This window comes from Saccopteryx bilineata, chromosome 3 (assembly GCF_036850765.1).
Source record: "Saccopteryx bilineata isolate mSacBil1 chromosome 3, mSacBil1_pri_phased_curated, whole genome shotgun sequence".
Classification (NCBI taxonomy): domain Eukaryota; kingdom Metazoa; phylum Chordata; class Mammalia; order Chiroptera; family Emballonuridae; genus Saccopteryx; species Saccopteryx bilineata.
In genome coordinates this window covers 268,244,767-268,268,547 of record NC_089492.1, presented here as the reverse complement: position 1 = coordinate 268,268,547, position 23,781 = coordinate 268,244,767, and the positions used below count along the sequence as shown (strand labels likewise).

At 44.1% G+C, this 23,781-nt stretch overlaps 1 protein-coding gene across 2 annotated transcripts in view; it reads left to right on the top strand.

Moving 5' to 3' along the window:
• The window catches only part of ZNF362 (zinc finger protein 362), a 38,160-nt gene extending 35,087 nt beyond the window's left edge, over positions 1–3,073 (top strand). For both annotated transcript variants that reach the window (XM_066269733.1, XM_066269734.1), the window contains one exon: positions 1,504–3,073. In XM_066269733.1, the coding sequence (XP_066125830.1) occupies positions 1,504–1,620 (117 nt within the window). In that variant the 3' untranslated portion in view covers positions 1,621–3,073. The remainder of the gene's footprint in view (positions 1–1,503) is intronic.
• The last annotated feature ends 20,708 nt before the right edge of the window (positions 3,074–23,781 follow it).

The following is a 23,781-nucleotide window of genomic DNA, read 5'->3' as shown; positions in this document are numbered from 1 at the left end:
TACATAAAAGAAATGTTCTAGAATAGGGAACCCTCATGTTCCCATCAGCCCCCAGAACCATCAACCAATCCTGCTTCATCCATTTTCCTGTTTTTTAGGAAGTAAAACCAATAACATACTGTTTCATCTGAAAAATTTCAAGAGGCACAAATATACGGTGATAGAAAATAATTTACTTTTGGGTGATAGGCACACAACACAGTCAACAATTCAAGTACTATAGAAATGTTTATCTGAAACCAGTGTACTCTTACTGATCAATGTCACCCTATTAAAATTTTCTAAATAAAATTAAAAAATTTTTTCATTTAGTGTCCTTAAACATAGACTCTTAACAAAATATCCACAATACTTTTATAATACCATAAAATAATTGACTGTAAGTCTTTAATATCATCAAATACCCAGTCAGCATTCATATTTTTATTTGTCCTACAAATGCCATAAGTTTAGTTAGAATTTTATTAGTTAATCGAGAACCAAATAAGATTTCTGCATTGCACTAGGTCAATATATCTTTTAATCTATTGGCTGCCCCACCCCTGCCTTTTTATTCTTAGCAATTTATTCACTGAATAGTTTCCTAGTTGGGATTTTGCTGATTGCTTTTCTCTGACGTTGTTTGATAACATGTGGCCCCCACATTGAGGGCTTCCTCTGCCTGGTTCTGAGCAGATTGGGGTATGAGGCCACGGAGTGGCAGATGGGAACCAGAGCACCACCCTGCAGCCCGGTGTGAGGGCTGTGGGCCTGCAGGGGAGCCTCTGGTAACCTTGCCCACCCACTCTTGGGTGCCTCAGGTCAGATTTAGCAGAGCCTGTGGTGGCACTCAAGGAACAAACTGAGCATGCCCAGTTTGTGCTTCCAAAGTCACCAATCAGATCAGGCCCCACTTCTACTCAAGGGAAGCTCAAGTGTGGGGGTGCACAGGCCAGGACTCCCAACATCACCTGGAATGAAATGCAGAGATCAGGGAAGGAATGGTTCCCTCGGCCCTTACTTCCTGCTACGAGCTTTATCCACATCATCCTAGCAACCCTTTGCGACTGTTCCAGCCCCATCCCTTCTTGCAGAGGAGGACACTGAGGCTTGGAGGGGTGAGAGACTTGTCCAGAACTAGGCTGAAACCCAGGCCTGCCTGCTGTTCCACCTGCAGTGGGAGCACCAGCCATCATACTCTGCCAGTCAGCTGGTAAATGGCAGCTGGCCTGGCTCTCGGGAGTTCCGGGTGGGCACTGCTGAGGGTGAGCCTGATGCTTATGGGTCTCCAGCCAACAGACCGTGGGCTCACAGGTCCATCTGCGAGCCAGCCCCCAAGCCTATAGATGCAGCATCCCTAGAATCTATGCAGAACGCTCACCTGCCCCTCAAAGCTGTGGCTGCTCACCACTACCTGACCCACCTGCACAGAGCTCTCCAGTGGCCACCTATGGGAACTGCAGCCTCTTCTGCCTCCCCTGCCCACTGTTGGTTTTATGTTCTGACTCTCACCTCTGCCCACAGGAGACCTACCTGATGAAGCACATGTCCAAACACACGGTAGTGGAGCACCTGGTTAGCCATCACTCGCCCCAGAGGACGGAGTCCCCCGGCATCCCAGTGCGAATTTCCCTCATCTGAGCCAACCCCAGGCGCCGCCCTGCCCACTGGCAGACACAGGCCCAGGCAGCACCAGGCCCCGACTCCCTCCAGGGCCCTCCAGGACCCTCCACGAACAGCCAAGCTCTCTCATGACCTTCCTGACCTTCCAGAAAGCCTGGGCGACAGAAGCCCTGCCCGGTCCAGCTCTGGGGTGGCCAGGCCAACTGCAAGATTCTGGACTGTTTGGTGGCATCCAAAGACGATCTCAGAGCACTTTGAACCTCTGTTGGGTTTTCTTTTTTCCCCCTCCCTTCACTTGCTTCATTGTTTTTTTTTTTCTTAAGTTTGTTTTGGAAATAACAAAAAAGATATTTATTGGCCAAGAAGTTGGTGCTGCTAAGACCGAGAAATTAAAAGAATCGGACAGATGGACGCAGAGAACCAGAGAGCAGCGTGGGACCTTCTCTTGCCACGGCCTTAGGTCTTGAGGGAAGACTCAGGCCTGGGTTTCTGGACTGCAAAGGGGCCCCCAGTGGGAGAGGGCAGGAGGCAGCTAGTGTGAGCCACTCACCCTGGGTGCCCAGCTCGAATCTCGAGCTGTGCCCGGGGCATCACTGACCAGAGGGAGGCAGCAGCTACCAGAGCTGCCAGGCTTCAGGAGGCAAAACGAGGGGAACCAAGAGATCCGAAGGACCAAAGGGTGCAGCGTTGGGCTGGGCGCCGGCCCTAGGAAGTGGGGTGGGGTGGGCTGGGTAAGACCTGGCCCCCCACTGCCCTTAAGACCACCCCAGTCTACCTCGGTGCTGGCCAGGAAACCTATTGGCTACCTCTCCCACCATCCCAGACTGTGGGCAGGGGGGTGGGGAGGGAGTGGGTCTGGCGCTAGGACCCCCTCCATTAATTTCCTCCAGATGGGACAGTACCCAGGGAGGGGTTGTCTTCCCTGCCATGGAGGGGGAATCCCCAGCCCAGGCCCTAGGCCCCTCTGCAGGGAGGGAATCCTCCTCAGAAAGGAGGGTCCCAGGAGCAGTCCCTGCCCTCAGCCCCCACAGACATACCCCAATCTGAAAGCCATGCGTGTCCGTGTATATAAGAACTATGTACAGAGCCCGGAGAAGCCCCCCTCCATCCCCCGGGGAAAAAAAAATGAAAACTAGACAGAAACTCATCTATATATTCTGTATCTGGAGTTCCGTTTTGAATATTAACTGTGTTATTTTTATACACTTTTTAAGCCTTAACTCACCATTGATTTACCAGTTTAACGTTTCCTGGGGTTTCTTTTCCCACGGGGTTCTCTGCCCCCACCCCCACCCCTTTGTTTGACTTGCGTCCTCTGTCCTTTGATACTCAGTATTGTAGCTTTTGTCCGCATGTTACTACCCTGTAAATACGCTGTTATACATACTGTTAACACCCTTTGCTTTTTCTATGGGACCTCCAGGCCACCGTATTTAGAACTAGTTACCTTATTAAAAAAGAGAAAACAGTCTGTTGGCTTCTCAGTCTGCATCTTGGTGGCAGGGAGGTGAGGGCAGGTGCCCCTCAACACTTCGGGGGAAAGAAGTTGCATAATATTTAAGAAAAGGGGCGGGGAGTAAAAAAATCGAATGTGGGGGAAAACACTAAAGGGGGCAAGACACAAAGGAATTCCAAACCTTCTGCTCTTTGTATTTCTGTTGTGAAGAATAAACTGTACCTGCACCCGGGTGGCGGTGGTGTGTGGTGTGCTCTGTGCGAGGGCGGGGCTGGGGGGCACCTTTCCACTGCTCCTCTCCCCTCCCCCGCCCCCAGGCCAGGCTAGAAGGGAGATGGCCGTTTACTGTGGGCTGATCTCCAGCTGCTGAGCTGGGGCTGGTGTTGGTTACCTCACAACGCCCTATGAAGTGGGCAGCAACCCAAGAGGTATTTTTCTGAGGATCATGCTGCAATTAAGGGACATAAATTTAACCCAGGTTTCTCTAGTTCTGAAGCCTTTTTAGACATTGCTTCTGGGCCTTTTGGCAAAGATCAAATGTAGACATACCGGGTCCCCCAAAGAGGTTCACTACCCCTCCTCCTAGAGGGGCAGCCACATCTCGTTACCCTGCCGCTCTGGGTACATCATGAGTGCCCTGATTTCTGGAAGCCATTCCAGTAATTGAGGGGACCAAGAAGCCCCCTTCACAGGTTTGTTCAATGGAAGTCAATGTTTTGATTGCCTAGGAGGAAAATGCGGGAACCCCCAAAGATGGTCAAGGCTGGCCTTGTGTCAGGCATTATGGGAGAGAGAAGTGACTCGGCAGTGAGGCCCCATGGAGTTCATCATCAGGAACTCACTCCTCCGCCCCCTCACAGTCCTTATGTGTGAGGGACATGGCTGCAAGATGTAGAAAGCCCAATGCAAATAAGGATTTACTGGTTTGCATAATGACACTGCAGGGTCAGGTCGGCTTCAGGGCTCACTGATGTGTCTCTCCAGTTGGCTTTGTGCCAGTCAGCTTTTACCATGGTCTCCTATGGAGTCAGCAGCTCCAGCCTCACAGCCCCCAGGTTCCCAGCAGTCAAGCCTCTGTCTGTCCCAGAAGTCCCAGCCGAAGTTTAGTTGGGTCTCCCTGGTTTGAACTGCGTTAGGTCCCATCACTGAATGTCTGCACTTGATTGGACTAGTTCTGGAGCCCACGCGCTAAGCCTGGAGCAGACGGTGAGACTGAGTCTGAAGTACAGCTCTCCAGGACAACCAGATGTGTCACCTACCATAGTGGAAATGGATGAGTAGCCAAGAACATGTAATCTCACAGGTCTCATCTTTTTCTCTGAAATTGACCTCCTACAGCCTGCTATATGAACGGGTGGGCTCTGGTCATACTTTGTCACATGTCTCTATCCCAGCCACAGCTGATTGCCCAGGAGTGGCCACCTGACTCAAGTGACTTGATTCCTAGACCAGTCGTACCAGCGGCGCATACAGTTAAGTCCTCACGTAATGTGATAAGTGCTGTGACTCTAAGCGAAACGACATATAAGACGTATAATGAAACTAATTTTACCATCGACTAACCGATATAAACAAGGGAAGTTCCTATTTCATCTTGTCAATGTCATAAGGAAACAACATCCAAGGAAACATTATTCAAGGACCTGCTGTCCTGGCTCATGAGAGTGGATGGTGCACACCTCTTCTCAACTCTGCCTTCAGTGAATTTTGCACTCCATGAACCTGTGGGAGAAGGGCAGGCAAGGAGAGGGAGAAGGCAAGTTACTTATGCCTTCTAGAGCATCACAACCCCGGTACGGAGAGCAACTGGCACCCCCACTTTACATGAGAAAACCGAGACCTAGCAAAGGTAAGTTAAGGAATTCATCCAGAGACACACACGCTTAGAAGAGGAGCCAATTCCCGTCCAGGTCTTACCTGCACGTGCTCAGGTCTCTGGTGTCCCAGGGTCGTGTGTGTGACCCTTAGTGAATGTTCCAGGGCAAGATGGGGAACATGGTGCCAGAGAGAGGGATGTTACAGATCACAGTCATCAAGTGATAAGCTGTTCTTGTGCACACCTGGCCTTTCTCGTCTCTTAACCCAGTGGCCAAAAGACTTTCTGGGTTTTGCTTTTCTTGTTTAGGTAGGAGGCACCGGGGAACTCTGAACTGCTTTTGAGAGGAGAGAGCTTTATCTCACATCTACAACTGGAACTTATAAAATTACTAGGTTTTAAATACAATCAGGGCTGGTTTACAGCTGGACTTGCTAGCCTATCTGGGAATAGTGGAGGCTGTTAGAAGTGCAAGGCTATGAGAACACCACATACGGAATTGAACAGAGCTGGAGTGAGAGCCCACATTCTCAGGACCTCAGGTGTTCCCGACTGTCAGTAGCTCGGGCTACCAGCCATTTCCTTTCCTGTCTCCTTCGCTCTGTGGCCAGCCTTCCTGGAGGACCTGATGACTTCCTGCTCCTCCTATTCAGAGCCTGTGTTTTCCCTGCTAAGGACAGCAGCTATAGATGAGGGAACTCTCCTAGATACTGTGGCCAAACACCTGTGAGCCCCAGAACAAGCAAGTGCTATTTCTATGGACTTGGACTCTCCAAGAAAAAGGGCTATAAGGACATTTTTGGAATAACTTATTTTATTATAATATCAACAAAAGAAACCCTGCCTATAGAAAAGTTTTATAAGAGTTTGAGCCAAATTTTGAGAACATGCCTGGAAGCAAAATCTCAAAGAACTGAGAAAATGCCCTGGGGAGAGGCAGTTTTGCACTTCATTTTATGCATTTAGACTCAAAGGAGAGCGAGTAAGGCTGACACATGCAATCCACTGGTGGTGGGTTAGGGGGGTGGGAGAGAGCAGAGCCGGGACGCTCTAGGATGAGATACAAAGCAAAATGAAGAAACACATATTTCTTTTACATTGATGGGTGTGGGATAGGGAGTAATTAACACTCACAGCACATAGAGATGGGACGTGGGAACAAGAAGACAACGAAGGGTTCTGTGGTTCTGTGCTCTGGGGTCTGTGGTTGTGCCTTTAAGAGATCTGAAAAGAAAATCACTGATATTTCAAAGGTATGCTGTCCTAGATGCATAGGAACAGTGGACAGCGCTCACCTGAGACAAAGATGACCTTCGCTAAGGAAGCTATAGGCCTGATGTGACTACGGCCTGCCCAGTTAGGAATTTCCTAGCAGACCGTCCTGTGTGGTGCCAGGCCTGCCATGTGGCCCTCTGAGCTTGTCAGATTCATTTCATAGTCCCTTTTCCATTCACAATACTATTACTTAAATATGTACAAACTATGCAGGGAAGGTGAAAGGTCAAAGCCACGGAACTGGATGCCACCGGTGCTCCCCCCTCTGGCTCACGCCCAGAGGCAGTTCTACATACCTGAGCCCCAGGCCCTGATCTCCAGCTGCTGAGCGCACAGGCCCTTGTAGATCCGTGTCTTCAGGCAGTCATGTTCCCATTTTGTGCCTCAGTCTCATCAGAAAAGGAGGGCATTGCTGAGGGGGGCTAAAACATCCCCTCAGGAGGCATCAGCTGAACTCAGTAAGGTCAGAGGTGAAAGGCCCATGTGTCTGAGTCCCTACTGAAAGTGAGGAAAAGGAGTCTGACCAGGCGGTGGTGCAGTGGATAGAGCATCAACCTGGGACGCTCAGGACCCAGGTTCGAAACCCTGGGGTTTCCAGCTTGAATACAGGCTCATTCAGCTTGAGTGTGGGGTTGCCAGCTTGAGTGTGGGGTTGCCAGCTTGAGTGAGAGATCACAGACATGACCCTATGGTCACTAGCTTGAGCCCAAGGTCGCTGGCTTGAGCAAGGAATCACTGGCTCAGCTGGAGCCCCCCGGTCAGGGCATATATGAGAAGCAATCAATGAACAACTCAAGTGCCACAACTACGAGCTGCTGCTTCTCATCTCTCCCTTTCTGTCTGTCTCTCCTTCTCTATCTTGCACATACTCACGAGAGAGAGAGAGAGAGAGAGAGAGAGATATCTTACAAGTGAGAAGTTTCCAACCTGACAGGTTATTTCCTTTTTGTAATGCAAGTACCTGATTTAAGCTTTGATTGCCAAGGTGTTCACTTCAGAGAGCCATCTCGACATCTCGAATAAACACATTGCCAGGCACAGGAATTAAGAACCAAGCCTGGGATCCAAGATGGTTGTGGAATAAGTAGAAGCTACACAGCCCTCCTCCCCATGCCAAACTAGATTTACAGCTCAATTACAGAGCAATAAGCCGGAATGACCAACTGAAGGACAGCTGAACAGGAATATTCTATCCAAGGATTGACAGAAGAAGCTACACAGAGACAGGTAAGAAAGGCGGAAGTGTGGAAAGGGTTGGCCCCTGCACCTGGGTGTGGGGCTGAGAAGCTGGAGGAATATCTCAGCTGCAAAAAGCTCCTCCTGAGGAATGTGGGGTCTTAACCCCATGCTGGGACCCCCAAACCAGAGAACGGGGCCTGAACAAGGAAACTGCACAGCATCTGGCAGTGAAAATCAGTGGGGACTCTGTCCTGCTGCGATCCCAGGGGCTCTCTGAAAGGGCCACCACACAGGAGCTCGCTCTCAGGCACTCGCCGGGGCTCTGGGCAAGGGAAGATGGCTCAGGGAGTATGGGAGTCCTAAGGAGAAAACCTGGGTGGCCAGCTCTGGAGAGAGATCGAGAGGGTTGGCTACTGAGGTCCTGATCCCAGTCACCACCCTGCACTGCCCTCAGGCATCGTCTCCCAGGGTTGGGCACTCCTGTTCTTACAGCACCAACTGGGGGGGGGGTACACAACCTCGATCCTCCAAATACTGCTGACTCCTCCCTGCCAAGCTTGAATGTGGCAGGAAGGACTGTTGGCTACACCCAACAGGGGTCTGTGGAGTGCTCTTTTTCTGAAGAAACCACAGGCAGACTCTCAGTCACTGAACTGTGTGGCTTTGGAATGGGGGTCATTATTTCCCCTCCTGCAGGTTCGGCAGGTGCCACCCCCAATGGAAGACTCCCTTGCCAGGGTTTTGGGCAGCACGGTGGCAGAGCTAAGAGGAGGTATGCCGCTTGCTCCCCTCCCATAGGCCAGTGCCACCCCCAACAGAGGGCTGCTTTGATCTGTTTTCCCAAATCCCACTGGCCCTGTCCTACTGAGCTCAGATCCATGGTGGGAAGGGGGTGCAGCCAGAGCTGGGGCCGTCAGCGCCACTCCCTCAAGCCTCCTGTCAGCGTCTCTAATGGCATGGCTGTGGAGCTGGGGAGAGGTGTGCAACCTGCTCCCCTCCCATGGACTGGCAGCCCCCCTCCCGGTGGAGGACTGCCTTGATCTGTTTTTACAAGTCCCACTGGCCCCATGCTGCTGGGCTCAGCTCAGCGGGGGGATGAGAGCACAGCTCGAAACTGGGACCCTCAGAATGAGGCTTTGATGGGGGTTTCTGGTGGTGTGGCTGCAGAGGGGGTGTGCAGTTTGCACCTGTCCTATGGCTCAGCCAGTGCCACCCCCAAGGGAAGGCTTTCTTGATCTGTTTTCCCAAGCCCTGCTGAGTGGAGCTTGCTCCTGCAGTGTGGACAGCTGGCTGCACCCAACCTGAACCTGTGGTGTGCCCTACCTGGAGGACCTAGGGCTGAAGGCTCTCTGGCAGGGGCCACATTCTCCCATTGGCTGCCTGATGATGACACTGCCCCCAAGACAGGAACCCACTAGCCTTGTCCTCTTGACTGGGTCACCCTGCGCTACTGAGCTTGAGCCATGTGGAAAGGTCAGTAGGGCATGGCCATCTGGGACCCACTTTGTATCCTTTCTTCATAAGACTCTGGAGGAAGTCTAGTAACCTCAGGATGGGGCAGAGTAGCTGACAGGTGGATGCTGACCTCAGGGAGCCTTGGACTTTTACTGATCTTTTCCCAGCTCAGAGCTTCTGGAAGCTGATCTTGGTATACAACCTGGCCCCACTCACACACAGCCAGGCCAAGTAGACACAGCCACAAAGAGTGAATAGTGTGGTAGCTCTGAACAGGTAGTCCAGGGCTGGTTACACACGATGTCTGACATCGACCTGCACCAGAACCCCAGCCTAGTGGTCCCAGAACCAACACCATCAGCGGCAGTCTTCAAACTATACTAAAGCTCAACCCCAACACAAATAGCACAAAGGGGGGATGTGGCAGACACCAGACCCTGCCAGTGACAATTCTGCTTTGGGAAACAGCCCCTGAACAGCAACTCATACATGGTGAAAGAGGACTATTCTTATAGTCAGCCATCCTGAGGGTTAACTCTGCCCACAAAGGGGCCAACAGCACACAAGATTCTATAAAAGAAGAAGGCACTAAACTTCTATAGAGTCTATAATCTTCATACAACATCAGGGTGGTTAACTTCCACCCTGGCATGGAATTTCTGGTGGACTCGCATCAGTCCACACTGACGGTTGAAAAACACTGATCTAGAAGATGGTGCCACCGAGACCCACAAGACCTAAATCAGAAAGCCTTCACAAGCTTGGGAGTCATAGCAGATCTACGTAATACACAAACAAAAGTAGACAAAATGGGGAGACAAGGAAATATGTCCTAAATGAAAGAACAGAGGAATCCCCATAAAAAGAATTCAATGAAATGGAAGCAACCAAGCTACCAGATGGCAGAGTTTAAAACAATGGTTCTAAGGATGCCCAAGGACTTTAGGGAAAGATTGGATGATCTCAGTGAGAACTTAAAAAAGGAGACAGTAAACATTATAAAGGACATAGAACCCATGAAAAAGAACCAATCAGAAATGAAGAATACAATATCTGAAATAAAGAATACACTAGACAGAATCATCAGCAAGTCAGATGACACAGATCAAATCAGCTATTTAGAGGACAAGACAACAGTGAGCATCTAAGCAGAGCAACAAAAAGAAAAGAGAATTAAAATAATGACGAAAGCTAAGGAACCTCTGGGACAATATCAAGCATAACAACATCCATATTATAGGGATACCAGAAGGAGAAAAGAGAGAGTAAAGGATCAAGAACCTGTTTGAAGAAATAATGGCTGAAAACTTTCCTAACCTGATGAAGGAAAAAGTTACAGATGTCCAGGAAGCTCAGAGAGTCCTAATCAAGATGAACCTAACACACCAAGACACATCATAATTAAAAATGACAAAGGTTAAAGACAAAGAATCTTAAAAACAGCAAGGTAAGAGACAGTTACCTATATGGGAGCTCACATAAGGCTGTCAGCTGATTTTTCAACAGAAACACTTTATGCCAGAATGGATTGGCATGAAATATTCAAAGTGGTGAAATCAAGAACCTACTACCAAGACTAGCCAGCAACTCTATAATTTAAAAGTGAAGGTAAAATAAAAAGCTTCCCAGACTATATAAATAAACAAAATACAAAAAAGCTAAAGGAGTTCATTAACACCAAACCAATATTGCAAGAAATGTTAATGAGCCTGTTTTTTTTTCTCGTTGTTTTTGTGACAGAGAGCGACAGAGAGTGGGACAGATAGGGACAGACAGACAGGAAGAGAGGGAGATGAAAAGCATCAGTTTTTCATTGCAACATCTTAGTTGTTCCTTGATTGCTTTAATGACCCCTTGCTCAAGCCAGCGACCTTGGGCTCAAGCTGGTAAGCCTCGTTCAAATCAGATGAGTCTGCGCTCAAGTTGGTGACCTTCGGGGTTTCAAACCTGGGTCCTCTGTGTTCCAGTTAGATGCTCCATCCACTGCATCACTGCCTGGTCAGGCAAAGAACCTGTTTTAAGAAGAAAGAGGAAAAGGGGAGAGGGGAAACAAAGGTATAAAGAATAAAATGGCAAAAAATAAATACCTATCAACAATAACTTTAAATGTAAATGGATTAAATGCTTCAATCAAAGACATAGGGTAGTTGATGCTGTCTACAAGAGATCAACCCCAGAACAAACAATACACGTAGACTGAAGGAAAAGGGGTGGAAAACATATTCCATGCAAATGGAAACAAACAAACAAACAAACAAACAGCTGGGGTAGCAATACTTATTTCAGACAAAACAGACTTCAAAACAAAGGCAAGAGACAAAAACACTACATAATGATAAAGGAAGCACCTTTAAGCACCCAACATAGGAGCACCTGAATATATAAAGCAAATCCTGATGGACAAGAGAGAGATCAACAGCAATACAGTCAAAGTAGGGGATTTTAACATCCTGTTGACATCAATGTATAGATTTTCCAGACAGAAAACCAAGAAGAGCCCTGGCCGGTTGGCTCAGCAGTAGAGCATCGGCCTAGCGTGCGGAGGACCCGGGTTCGATTCCCGGCCAGGGCACACAGGAGAAGCGCCCATTTGCTTCTCCACCCATCCGCCACGCTTTCCTCTCTGTCTCTCTCTTCCCCTCCCGCAGCCGAGGCTCCATTGGAGCAAAGATGGCCCGGGCGCTGGGGATGGCTCTGTGGCCTCTGCCCCAGGCGCTAGAGTGGCTCTGGTCGCAACATGGCGACACCCAGGATGGGCAGAGCATCGCCCCCTGGTGGGCAGAGCGTCGCCCCTGGTGGGCGTGCCGGGTGGATCCCGGTCAGGCGCATGCGGGAGTCTGTCTGACTGTCTCTCCCTGTTTCCAGCTTCAGAAAAATGAAAAAAAAAAAAAAAAAAAAAAAAAAAAGAAAACCAAGAAGAAAACAAAACAGTGGCTTTAAATGACACACTAGATCAGATGGATGTAATTAGTATCTTCAAAGCATTTCACCCAAAAGCAGCAGAATATACATTCTTTTCAAGTGCATATGGAACATTTTTTGGGCAGACCACATATTAGGACACAAAACAAGTCTCAATAAATTTAAGAAGATTTAAATCACATCAAGTATCTTTTCTAACTGTAATACTATGAAACTAGAAATAAATCAAGAAAAAAACCTGAAAACACTCAAACACATGGAGGCTAAATAACATGGTATTAAACAATGAATGGATTAACAATGAGATAAGTAAGAAATCAAAAGCTGCCTGGAAACAAATAAAAATAAACACACAACAACCCAAAGTCTATGGGACACAGCAAAAGTAGGTATGAGAGGGAAACACATAGCATTACTGGCCTACCTCAAGAAGCAAGAAAAGTCTCAAGCAATCTAACCCTATACTAAAAGAACTAGAAAAATAACAACAAGTAAAGCCCAAAGTGAGAAGGAAGGAAATAATAAAGACAAGAGCAGAAATAAACAAAATAGTGACTAAAAAAACAATACAAAAGATCAATGAGACCAAGAGCTAGTTCTTTGAATAAACAAGATAGATAAACCTTTAACCAGCTTCATTAAGAAAAAAAAGAGAGATGGCCCAAATAAATAAAAAAAAAAGAAAGAGAAGTAACAATAGACACCATAAAAATACAAAAGATCCTAAGAAAATACTATGAAAAACTACATGCCAACAAATTGGACAACCTGGGTGAAAGGCATAAATTCCTAGAAACATACAATCTTCCAAAACTGAATCAGGAAGAATCAGAAAATTTAGATAGACAAATTACAACTAGTGAAACTGAAGCAGTAATCAAAACATTCCCAACAAACACTCAGTGGCTGAATGGATTCACAGGTGAATTTCAAGGGAGAACTAAAACCTACTCTTCTTAAACTATTCCAAAAAATTGAAGAGGAAGAAAGACTTTCAAGCTCATTTTCTGAAGCCAGCATTATCCAAATTCCAAAACCAGATAAAGACACTACAAAGAAAAAATTATAGGCCAACATCTCTGATGCTAAAATCCTCAACAAAATATTAGCAAACTAGATCCAGCAATACAGTAAAAAGATTATACACCATGATAAATTGGGATTTATTCTGGGGATGAAAGGTTGGTACGATATTTGCAAATCAATAAATGTGATATATTACATAAACAAAATAAGGCCAAAAAATCACATGATCATATAAATAGATGCAGAAAAAAATTCAATAAAATCCAGCACCCACTTATGATAAAAAAACTCTTAGCAAAGTGGGAATAGAGGGATCATTCCTCAACATAGTAAAAGCCACATATGACAAACCCACAGCTAACATCATACTCAATGAGTAAAAACTAAAAGTATTTTCCCTAAGATCAAGAACAAGTCAGGGATGTCTGCTTTCCCTGCTCTTATCTAACATAGTACTGGAAGCTCTAGTCACAGCAGTAAGACAAGAAAAAGAAATAAAAGGCATCAAAATTAGAAAAGAGGAAGTAAAACTCATTTGCAGATGACATGATACTGTACTTAGAAAACTCTAAAGATTCCACTAAAAAACTATTAGAACTGATAAATGAGTTTGTTAAAGTAGCAGGATACAAAATTAATATTCAGAAATCAGTTGCATTTTTATACACCAATAATGAACTATCAGAAAAAGAAACTAAGAAAACAATCCCATTTATTATTGTAGTAATGATAATAATAGTAATAATAATAATAATAATAATAATAATGTACTCTGGAACAAAGTTAACCAAGGAAGTAAAAGATCTATACACAGAAAATTATAGGACATCGAAGAAAGAAATTGAGGGAGACAAATTTAAGTGGAAGCATATGGATTGGAAAAATTAACATCATTAAAATGTGTATACTGCCTGGCAGTGATGGTGCAGTAAACAGAATGTCGACCTGGAATGCTGAAGTCACCAGTTTGAAACACTAGGCTTCCCCAGTCAAGGCACATACAACAAGCAACAAGCAAGCAATGAAAAACTAAAGTGAACCAACTATGAGTTGATACTTCTTGCTCCTACCCCCTTCCTCTCTATAAAATCAATAAATAAAATCTTTTTAAAAAGTGTTTATACTACTCAATGCAATCTATAGATTCAGTGCAATTCCTATCAAGATACCAATGGCATATTTCACAGATCTAAAATAAATATTCCAAAAATTCATGCGGAATTACAAAAGACACTGGATTGCTTCAGCAATCTTGAGAAAGAACAGAGTTGGAGGTATCACACTACCTGATACCAAACTATATTCATCAAGGCCATTGTAATCAAAAGAGTCTGGTACTGGCATAAGAACAGACACATAGATCAATGGAACAGAACAGAGAGCCCAGAAACAAACCCACACCTTTACTATTTGACAAAGGAAACAAGAACATAAAATGGAGTAAAGATTGTCTCTTCAATAAATGATGTTAGGGCCTGACCAGGCAGTGGCGCAGTGGATAGAGCATCAGACTGGGATGTAGAGGACCCAGGTTTGAAATCCTGAGGTCACCGGCTTGAGCGCAGGCTCACTAGCTTGCTGGCTTGAGTGTGGGATCATAGACATAACCCCATGGTCGCTGGCTTGAACCCAAAGGTTGCTGGCTTGAAGCCCAAGGTCACCAGCTTGAGCAAGGGATCACTTACTCTTGCTCTGCTGTAGCACCTGGTCAAGGCACATATGAGAAAGTAATCAATGAACAACTAAGGTGCTGTAATGAAGAATTGATGCTTCTCATCTCTCTCCCTCCCTGTCTGTCCCTCTGTCCATCTCTCTGTTACAAAAACAAACAAACAAATAAATATGGTGTTAGGAAAATTGGACAGGTCCATATGAAAATATTAAACTAGACCACCAACATACACCATACATAAGAATAAACTCAAAATGGATAAAATACTTAAATGTGAGCTGCAAAACCGTAAAAATCCTAGAGGAAACATTGGCATTAAAATCTTAGACATCTCTTGTAGCAATATTTTTGCTGATATATATCCTCAGGCAAGGGAAACAAAAGAAAAACAGATGAGATTACATCACACTAAAAAGCTTTTGAACAGCAAAAGAAACCATCAACACAATGAAAAGGGAACATACTACATGGGAGAATATATTCACCAATGATACATCTGATAAGGGGATAATTTCCAAAATATATGAAAAATTTATATAGCTCAACATCAATAAGACAAACAATCCAATTTAAAAACTGGCAAAGGAGCCTGACCTGTGGAGGCACAGTGGATAAAGCGTCGACCTGGAATGCTGAGGTTGCCGGTTCAAAACCCTGCACTTGTCTGGTCAAGGCACATATGGGAGTTGATGCTTCCTGTTCCTCCTCTCTTTCTCTTTCTCTCTCTTTCTCTCTCTTTCTCTCTCTCTCTCTCTCTCTCCCCCCCCCCAAAAAAAATAAATTTTAAAAAGGCAAATGTATGTTCTTCTTGTTTCCATAAATTATCAAACAAACATGATTTTAAGTTATTAAAACTGTAACTGGACCACAACTCAAACAAGCCTAAAAAGCCACACACAGAAATCAGAAACAATGGGAAGACAGAGGAACTTAAATCATATGAATCAACAAGAAAAATCCCCAGAAAAGATCTGGATGAAATGGAAGTAATCAAATTACCAGATGCAGAGTATAAAATAATGATTGTTAGGATGCTTAAGGATCTCAAAGCTACACTGGATGGACTTAATGAGCACCTAATCAAGAAATTGTAAGCACCAAAAAAGACACCAAAATTATAAAAAAAGAACCAGACAGAAATGACAAACACAATATCAGAAATAAAGACTACACTAGAAGGAATTAAAAGCAGGTTGGAGCCTGACCTGTGGTGGCGCAGTGGATAAAGCGTCCACCTGGAAATGCTGAGGTTGCCGGTTCAAAACCTTGGGCTTGCCTGGCCAAGGCACATATGGGAGTTGATGCTTCCAGCTCCTCCCCTCGTCTCTCTCTGTCTCTCCTCTCTCTCTCTCTCTCTCTCTCTCTCTGTCTCTCCCTCTCCTCTCTAAAATGAATAAATTTTAAAAAAAAAAGCAGGTTGGATGAAGCAGAGGATCAAATGCAGCGACTTAGAGGACAAGATAAGCAAAAGCACGGAAGCAGAACAGCAAAAAGAAAAGAGGATCAAAAAGTCTCAGGAAACTCCAAGAGAGTACTATGACAACATGAAGAGAAACAATATCGCATAATAGGGGTTCCTGAAGGAGAAAAGAAAAAACAAGGGATAGAGAACCTGACTGAAGAAATTACAGCTGAAAATTTCTCTAAATTGATGCAGGAAAGAGTCATACAGGTTCAAGAAGCAAAGAGAACCCCATTAAAAAAGAACCTAAAGAGACCTACACCAAGACACATCATAATCAAAACAGCAAAGCTAAGAGATAAAGAAAGAATACTAAAAGCTGCAAGAGAAAAACAGTCAATCACCTACAAAGGAGTCCCCGTAAGGATGACATTCGACTTTTCAACAGAAACATGAGGCAAGAAGGGAATGGAAAGAAATATTCAAATTAATGCAGAACAAGAACCTACAACCAAGACTTCTTTATCCAGCAAGGCTATCTTTTAAAATTGAAGGAGAAATAAAAAGCTTCCCAGACCAAAAAAAACCCCAAAAAACAAAAACAAAAACTCAAGGAATTTATCACAACCAAACCAATGCTACAAGAAATGTTAAGGGGCTTGCTGCAGACAGAACAAAGCGGGAAAAAAATATAGTAAATGAGAAATGTAGATTTAAAGAAAAAATAGAAATAAACAACTACATATCAATAATAACCTTAAATGTAAATGGATTAAATGCTCCAATCAAAAGACATAGGGTAGCTGAATGGATAAGAAAATAGGACCCATACATATGTGGGCTACAGGAGACCCACCGCAAAACAAAAGATACACATAGACTGAAAGTAAAAGGATGGAAAAAAAAATATTTCATGCATATGGAAATGAATAAAAAGCTGGGGTAGCAATACTTATATCTGACAAAATAAACTTTAAAACAAAGACTATAGTAAGGGATAAAGAAGGTCACTACATAATGATAATGGGAGCAATCCAATAGGAAGAGATAACCATTATAAATATCTATGCACCTAATATAGGGGCACCTAAATATATAAAGCAGACTTTGATGGACATAAAGGGTGAGATCAACAGCAATACTATAATAGTACAGGATTTCAATACCCCATTAACATCACCAGATAAAATCTCAAGAAAGAAAATTAACAAAGAAACAGCAGAATTAAGGGACACACTAGATTAACTGGATTTAACAGATATCTTCAGAACCTTTCACACCAAAGCAGCAGAATGTACATTCTTTTCAAGTGCTCATGATACATTCTCTACGACAGACCATGTTAGGGCATAAAATGAATCTCAACAAATTTAAGAAGACTGAAATCATATCAAGCATCTTCTCTGAAAAACACTCAAACACTTGGAAACTAAACAGCATGTTGGCCCTGGCCAGTTGGCTCAGTGGTAGAGCATTGGCCTGGCATGTAGGAGTCCCAGGTTCGATTCCTGGCTAGGGCACACAGGAGAAGCGCCCATCTGCTTCTCCATCCCTCCCCCTCTCCTTTCTCTCTGTCTCTCTCTAACCCCTTCCGCAGCTGAGGCTCCATTGGAACAAAGATGGCCTGGGGGCTGAGGATGGCTCTGTGGCCTCTGCCTCAGGCGCTAGCATGGCTCTGGATGCAACAGAGCGACCCCCCAGAGGGGTAGAGCATCGCCCCCTGGTGGGCATGCCGGGTGGATCCTGGTCGGGCGCATGCGGGAGTCTGTCTGACTGCTCCCCGTTTCCAGCTTCAGAAAAATGCAAAAATAATAATAATAAATAAATAAATAAATAAAATAAACAGCATATTATTAAATAATGAATGGGTACACAATGAGATCAAGGAAGAAATAAAAAATTTCCTTGAAACAAATGAAAATAAGCATACAACTCAAAATCTATGGGACACAGCAAAAGCAGTCTTGAGAGGGAAGTTCATAGCATTACAGGCATACCTTAAAAAGCTAGATGCCCTGGCCGGTTGGCTCAGTGGTAGAGTGTCAGCCTGGCGTGCAGGAGTCCCAGGTTCGATTCCTGGCCAGGGCACACAGGAGAAGCGCCCATCTGCTTCTCCACCCCTCCCCCTCTCCTTCCTCTCTGTCTCTCTCTTCTCCTCCTGCAGCCAAGGCTCCATTGGAGCAAAGTTGGCCCAAGTGCTGAGGATGGCTCTGTGGCCTCTGCCTCAGGTGCTAGAATGGCTCTGGTTGCGGCAGAGCGACATTCCAAGATAGGCAGAGCATCGCCCCCTGGTGGGCATGCCGGGTGGATCCCGGTCGGGCGCATGCAGGAGTCTGTCTGACTGCCTCCTTGTTTCCAACTTCAGAAAAATACAAAAAAAAAAAAAAAAAAAAAAGAAGCAGCATCTAGAGAAAGCTCAAGTAAATAACTTAACCCTGCAACTAAAAGAACTAGAAAAAGGCCTGACCAGGCAGTGGTGCAGCAGATAGAGCGTCGAACTGGGACACAGAAGGACCCGGGTTCGAGACCCCAAGGTTGCCAACTTGAGCGTGGGCTCATCTGGCTTGAACAAAAAGCTTGCCAGCTTGGACCCAAGGTTGCTGGCTCGAGCAAGGGGTTACTTGGTCTGCTGAAGGCCCATGGTCAAGGCACATATGAGAAAGCAATCAATGAACAACTAAGGTGTCGCAATGAGAAACTGATGATTTGATGCTTCTCATTTCTCTTTGTTCCTGTCTTTCCCTGTCTATACCTCTCTCTGACTCTGTCCCTGTAAAAATAAATAAATTAATTAATAAAAAAAGAGGTAGAAAAAGAACAGCAAGTAAAGCCCAGAAGTAGAAGGAAGGAAATAATAAAGATCAGAGCGGAAATAAATGACATAGAGGCTAGAAAAACAATACAGAGGATCAATGAAACCAGGAGCTGGTTCTTTGAAAAGGTAAACAAGATCAATGAACCTTTAACCAGACTCACCAAGAAAGAGAGAGGAGTCAAATAAATAAAATTAGAAATGAGAGTGGAGAAGTAACAACTGACACAGCAGAAATACAAAGGATTGTAAGAAAATACTATGGAGAACTGTACACCAAAAAATTAGACAACCTAGGTGAAATGGACAAATTCCTTGAAAAATATAATCTCTCAAAAATCAATCTGGAAGAATCAGAAAACCTAAATAGACCAATTATAACAAATGAGATCGAAACAGTTATCAAAAAACTCCCAACAAACAAAAGCCCTGGGCCAGATGGCTTCACAGGCAAATTCTACCAAGTATTCAAAGACGAACTAACTCCTAACCTTCTCAAGCTATTTCAAAAAATTCAAGAGAGGGAAGGCTTACAAGCTCCTTTTATGAGGTGAGCATAATTCTGATTCCAAAACCAGGCAAAGACAACACAAAGAAAGAAAACTATAGGCCAACATCCTTGATGAATTTAGATGCTAAAATTCTCAACAAAATATTAGCAAACCGGATCCAGCAATACATGAAAAAAATCATACATCATGATCAAATGGTAAATCTATTCTGGGGAGATAAGGCTGGTACAATATTCACAAATCAATCAATGTGATTCATCATATAAATAAAAGGAAGGAGAAAAACCACATGACATAATTTCAATAGATGCAGAAAAAGCATTCGATAAAATCCAGCACCCATTTATGATAAAAACTCTCAGCAAAGTGGGAATACACAGAACATACCTCAACATGATAAAGGCCATCTATGATAGACCCACAGCCAACATCATACTCAATGGGCAAAAGTTAAAAGCAATCTTCTTAAGATCAGGATCAAGGCAGGGGTGCCCCCTTTCACCACTCTTATTCAACATAGTTCTGGAAGTCCTAGGCACAGCAATCAGACAAGAAGAAGAAATAAAAGGCATCAAAATTGGAAAAGAAGAAGAAAAAAACTATCATTATTTGCTGATGATATGATACTGTACATAGAAAACCCTAAAGTCACAATAAAAAAACTACTGGACCTGATAAATGATTTCATCAAGGTGGCAGGATATAAAATTAATACTCAGAAATCAGACGCATTTTTATATACCAACAATGATTTGTCTGAAAGAGAAATTAAGAAAACAATTCCCTTCACTATTACAACAACAAAAAATAAAGCACCTAGGAGTAAATTTAACCAAGGAGGTTAAAGGCTTGTACATGGGAAATTATAAAATAATGATAAAAGAAATCAAGGAAGATACAAACAAGTGGAAGCATATACCATGTTCATGGTTAGGAAGAATAAACATCATTAAAATGTCTATATTACCCAAAGCAAGTTATAAATTCAATGCAATTCCTATTAAAATACCAATAACATACTTCAAAGATATAGAACAAATATTCCAAAAATTCATATGGAACCAAAAAAGAACACGAATAGCCTCAGCAATCTTGAGAAAGAAGAATAAAGTGGGTGGTATCACACTTCTGGATGTCAAGTTATACTACAAGGCCATTGTACTCAAAACAGCCTGGTACTGACATAAGAACAGGCATATAGATCAATGGAACAGAACAGAGAACCCAGAAATGAACCCACACCTTTATGGACAACTGATATTTGACAAAGGAGGTAAGAGCATACAATGGAGTAAAGACAGTCTCTTTAACAAATGGTGTTGGGAAAACTGGATAGCTACCTGCAAAAAATGAAACTAGACCATCAACTTACACCATTCACAAAAATAAACTCAAAATGGATAGAAGACTTAAATGTAAATCATGAAACCATAAGCATCCTAGAAGAAAACATAGGCAATAAGCTCTCCGACATCTCTCGCAGCAATATGTTTGCTGATTTACCTCCACGGGCAAGTGAAATAAAGGACAGTATGAACAAATGGGACTATATCAAACTAAAAAGCTTTTGCACAGCTAAGGACAATATGAACAAAATAAAAAGAGAAATCACACACTGGGAAAATATATTCGATAATACATCTGATAAGGGGTTAATAACCAAAATTTATAAAGAACTTGTAAAACTCAACACCCAGAAGATAAACAATCCAATCAAAAAATGGGCAAAAGAAATGAATAGACACTTCTCCAAAGAGGACATACAGATGGCCAATAGGCATAAGAAAAAATGTTCAACATCACTAATCATTAGAGAAATGCAAATTAAAACCACAATGAGGTATCACCTCACACCAGTCAGAATGGCGCTCATCAACAAAACAACACAGAATAAGTGCTGGTGAGGATGTGGAGAAAAGGGAACCCTCCTGCACTGCTGGTAGGAATGCAGACTGGTGAAGCCACTGTGGAAAACAGAATGGAGATTTCTCAAAAAATTAAAAATGGAACTGCCTTTTGACCCAGTTATCCCACTTTTAGGAATGGGATATCCCAAAACACCACATCAATGATTCAAAAGAAGAAATGCACCCCCATGTTTATGGCAGCATTGTTTACAATAGCCAAGATATAGAAACAGCCCAACTGTCCGTCAGTAGGCGAGTGGATTAAAAAGCTGTGGTACATATACACAATGGAATACTACATGGCTGTGAAAAAGAAGGGAATCTTACCTTTTGCAACAACATGGATGGACCAGGAAACTATTATGCATAAGCCAGGCAGAGAAAGAAAAATATCATATGACCTCACTCATGTGAAGAATCCAATGAACAATGTGAACTGAGGAACGGAATAGAGACAAGAGGTGGGATCAAAGGGACAAGAAGGAAAGCGGACAGAGGGAAAGAGGATGAGAGGATGGGATCAGAGAAGGGAAAGAGACTGCTGAAATTATATACACATAACACAGCATTATAGAGAGCAGAAAAGCAAATCCTGGAGGGGAGTGGGGAGGGTGTTGCAGGGAGGAGGGAAAGGGGGATGTTGTGGGGAATATGGGGGAGGGGGATGCATTCAGGGGGACACTAGAATCTCTGTAAACACAATAAACTAAAATAAAAAGAAAATAAAAAGAAATTATAAAAATAAATAAAACTAACTGGAACTAATTTCATTATTTGAAAAAAAACTCACTCCCAGTGGTCAGCGAGCATGAAAAAAAAAACACCTCATTACTCAAAGGGTTAAAACCACAATGAATATCACCGCACACCTGTCAGAATAGCTATCATCAATAAATCAACAAACCAGAGTTAGCAAGAAGTGGAGCAAAGGGAACCTTGTGCAATGTTGGTGGGAATGCAGACTGGTGCAGCTACTGTGGAAAACAGTATGGAGTTTCCTCAAAAAATTAAAAAATGGAACTGCTTTTTCACCCAGCCATCCCACTTCTGGGACTATATCTAAAGAAACCTGAAACACTAATTTGAAAGACTATGTGCACTCCTATGTTCATTGCAGCGTTATTTACAATAGCCAAGACCTTGAAACAGTCCAAGACCTTGAAATCTGCCTATCAGCAGATGAGTGGATAAAACAGCTGTAAGTATGTTTATACAATGGAATACTTGTAAAAAAGAGAAATATCTTGCATTTTGTGACAGCATGGATGGACCTGGAAATTATTATGCTAAATGAAATCAGCCAGTCAGAGAAAGACAAATACATATGATCTCATAAGTAGAAACTATCAACAAAATAATTTAACAGACAAACAAAATGGAAACAGAAGCAGATAATAGAACAGACGGATGGCTTTCAGGGGGGAGGAGGGGGGGATGGGTAAAAAAAGGCAAAGGGATTAAGCAATATATATACTGCTCCATCCTTAGTTATCCTGATGTTCGCCATTTGGTGACACAGGACCTGCTGGCGCTCGAAATTATTGATCGCCCCACAGGACACAGGATAACATGGGCAAAGCCAGGAAAAGGGGAACACCTTCATGACTGTCCTGCCACCATCCGGGGCCAGTGCCTCTGGCCAGTGGCCACACATCTTGGTGTCAGTGCTGGTGGCTGTGCTCACCCTTCAGGAACCCCAGGAGACAGGTGCCAGCAGCAGCATGGCCTCTACCTGGGGTGCAGAGGAGACTGAAGGTCTCAGTTCTGCCACCTGAAGAGATATGTGGCCTCAGGAAGGTGACATAAGTCTCTGCATCCTTTTCCTCACCGGGAAAGATAGCAGGTTGAGGGAGGCTTAGCCCAGCACATGGACAGCATGTGGCAGCACTGGTCAGCATGCGGTCAGTACATGGTCAGCTCCTTGGGGGGCAAACCTCTACTTTCTCATCTTTGTGGCCCTAGTGTCTAGCATATAACAAGCTGCATATACTCTGAGGAATTTAACAAAAGACAAAACACTAGCATGTAGGTGCTCTATGACTATGGTTGACTAAATGACAGAAGGGGTATAGACTGAAGTCCTATAAACCAAAACATGTAAGATGTTGGTTTATTTGCATCATGTGAATACTTCTTATATTCTGAGAGGTTATATAAATTACCCTTCCTTCTCCTGCTCTTTATTAGAAATTGGAGGGCAGGCTTACTAACACTTGACAGGCTGTACACGCACCCCAGCACTTAATTAAGAGCCCTTAATCCTGCCCACAAAGCGAGGAAAAACTCTCCTGCTGTACTGGTTATGTGCCTGTATGTGTACATGCAAGTGCACCCCAGCCCTGGACCAGCCATCCATCCTACCGTTTGCTTGGCTGGGCCCTGAGGAGGGCCAACGAGGAGCCTCAGTGAGGGGCTGGGGGACAAGTGGCACCTGACCAGGAGGGGCTGGAGCGCAAGGAGGGGCTCTGCTGAGACGGGCTTGTGAAATCCACAGCAGTGGCCTCACTCAGTCGGAAGAAACTTCAGCACAGCATTCCTAGGAGCAAGTACCTTTTTCTGAATTTCTGTATTTTTCTGCCTTAGGAAGTTACTTTTCAAAGCATCCTCTTAATTGCAGTGGGGTCTAGGCACTGGAAGTCATTAGGCAGAAAGACACCAAATTAATACACACACACACACACACACACACACGACACACAGACATGGACAACAGTATGGCAACAGCCACAGAGAAAGGGTGGCAGC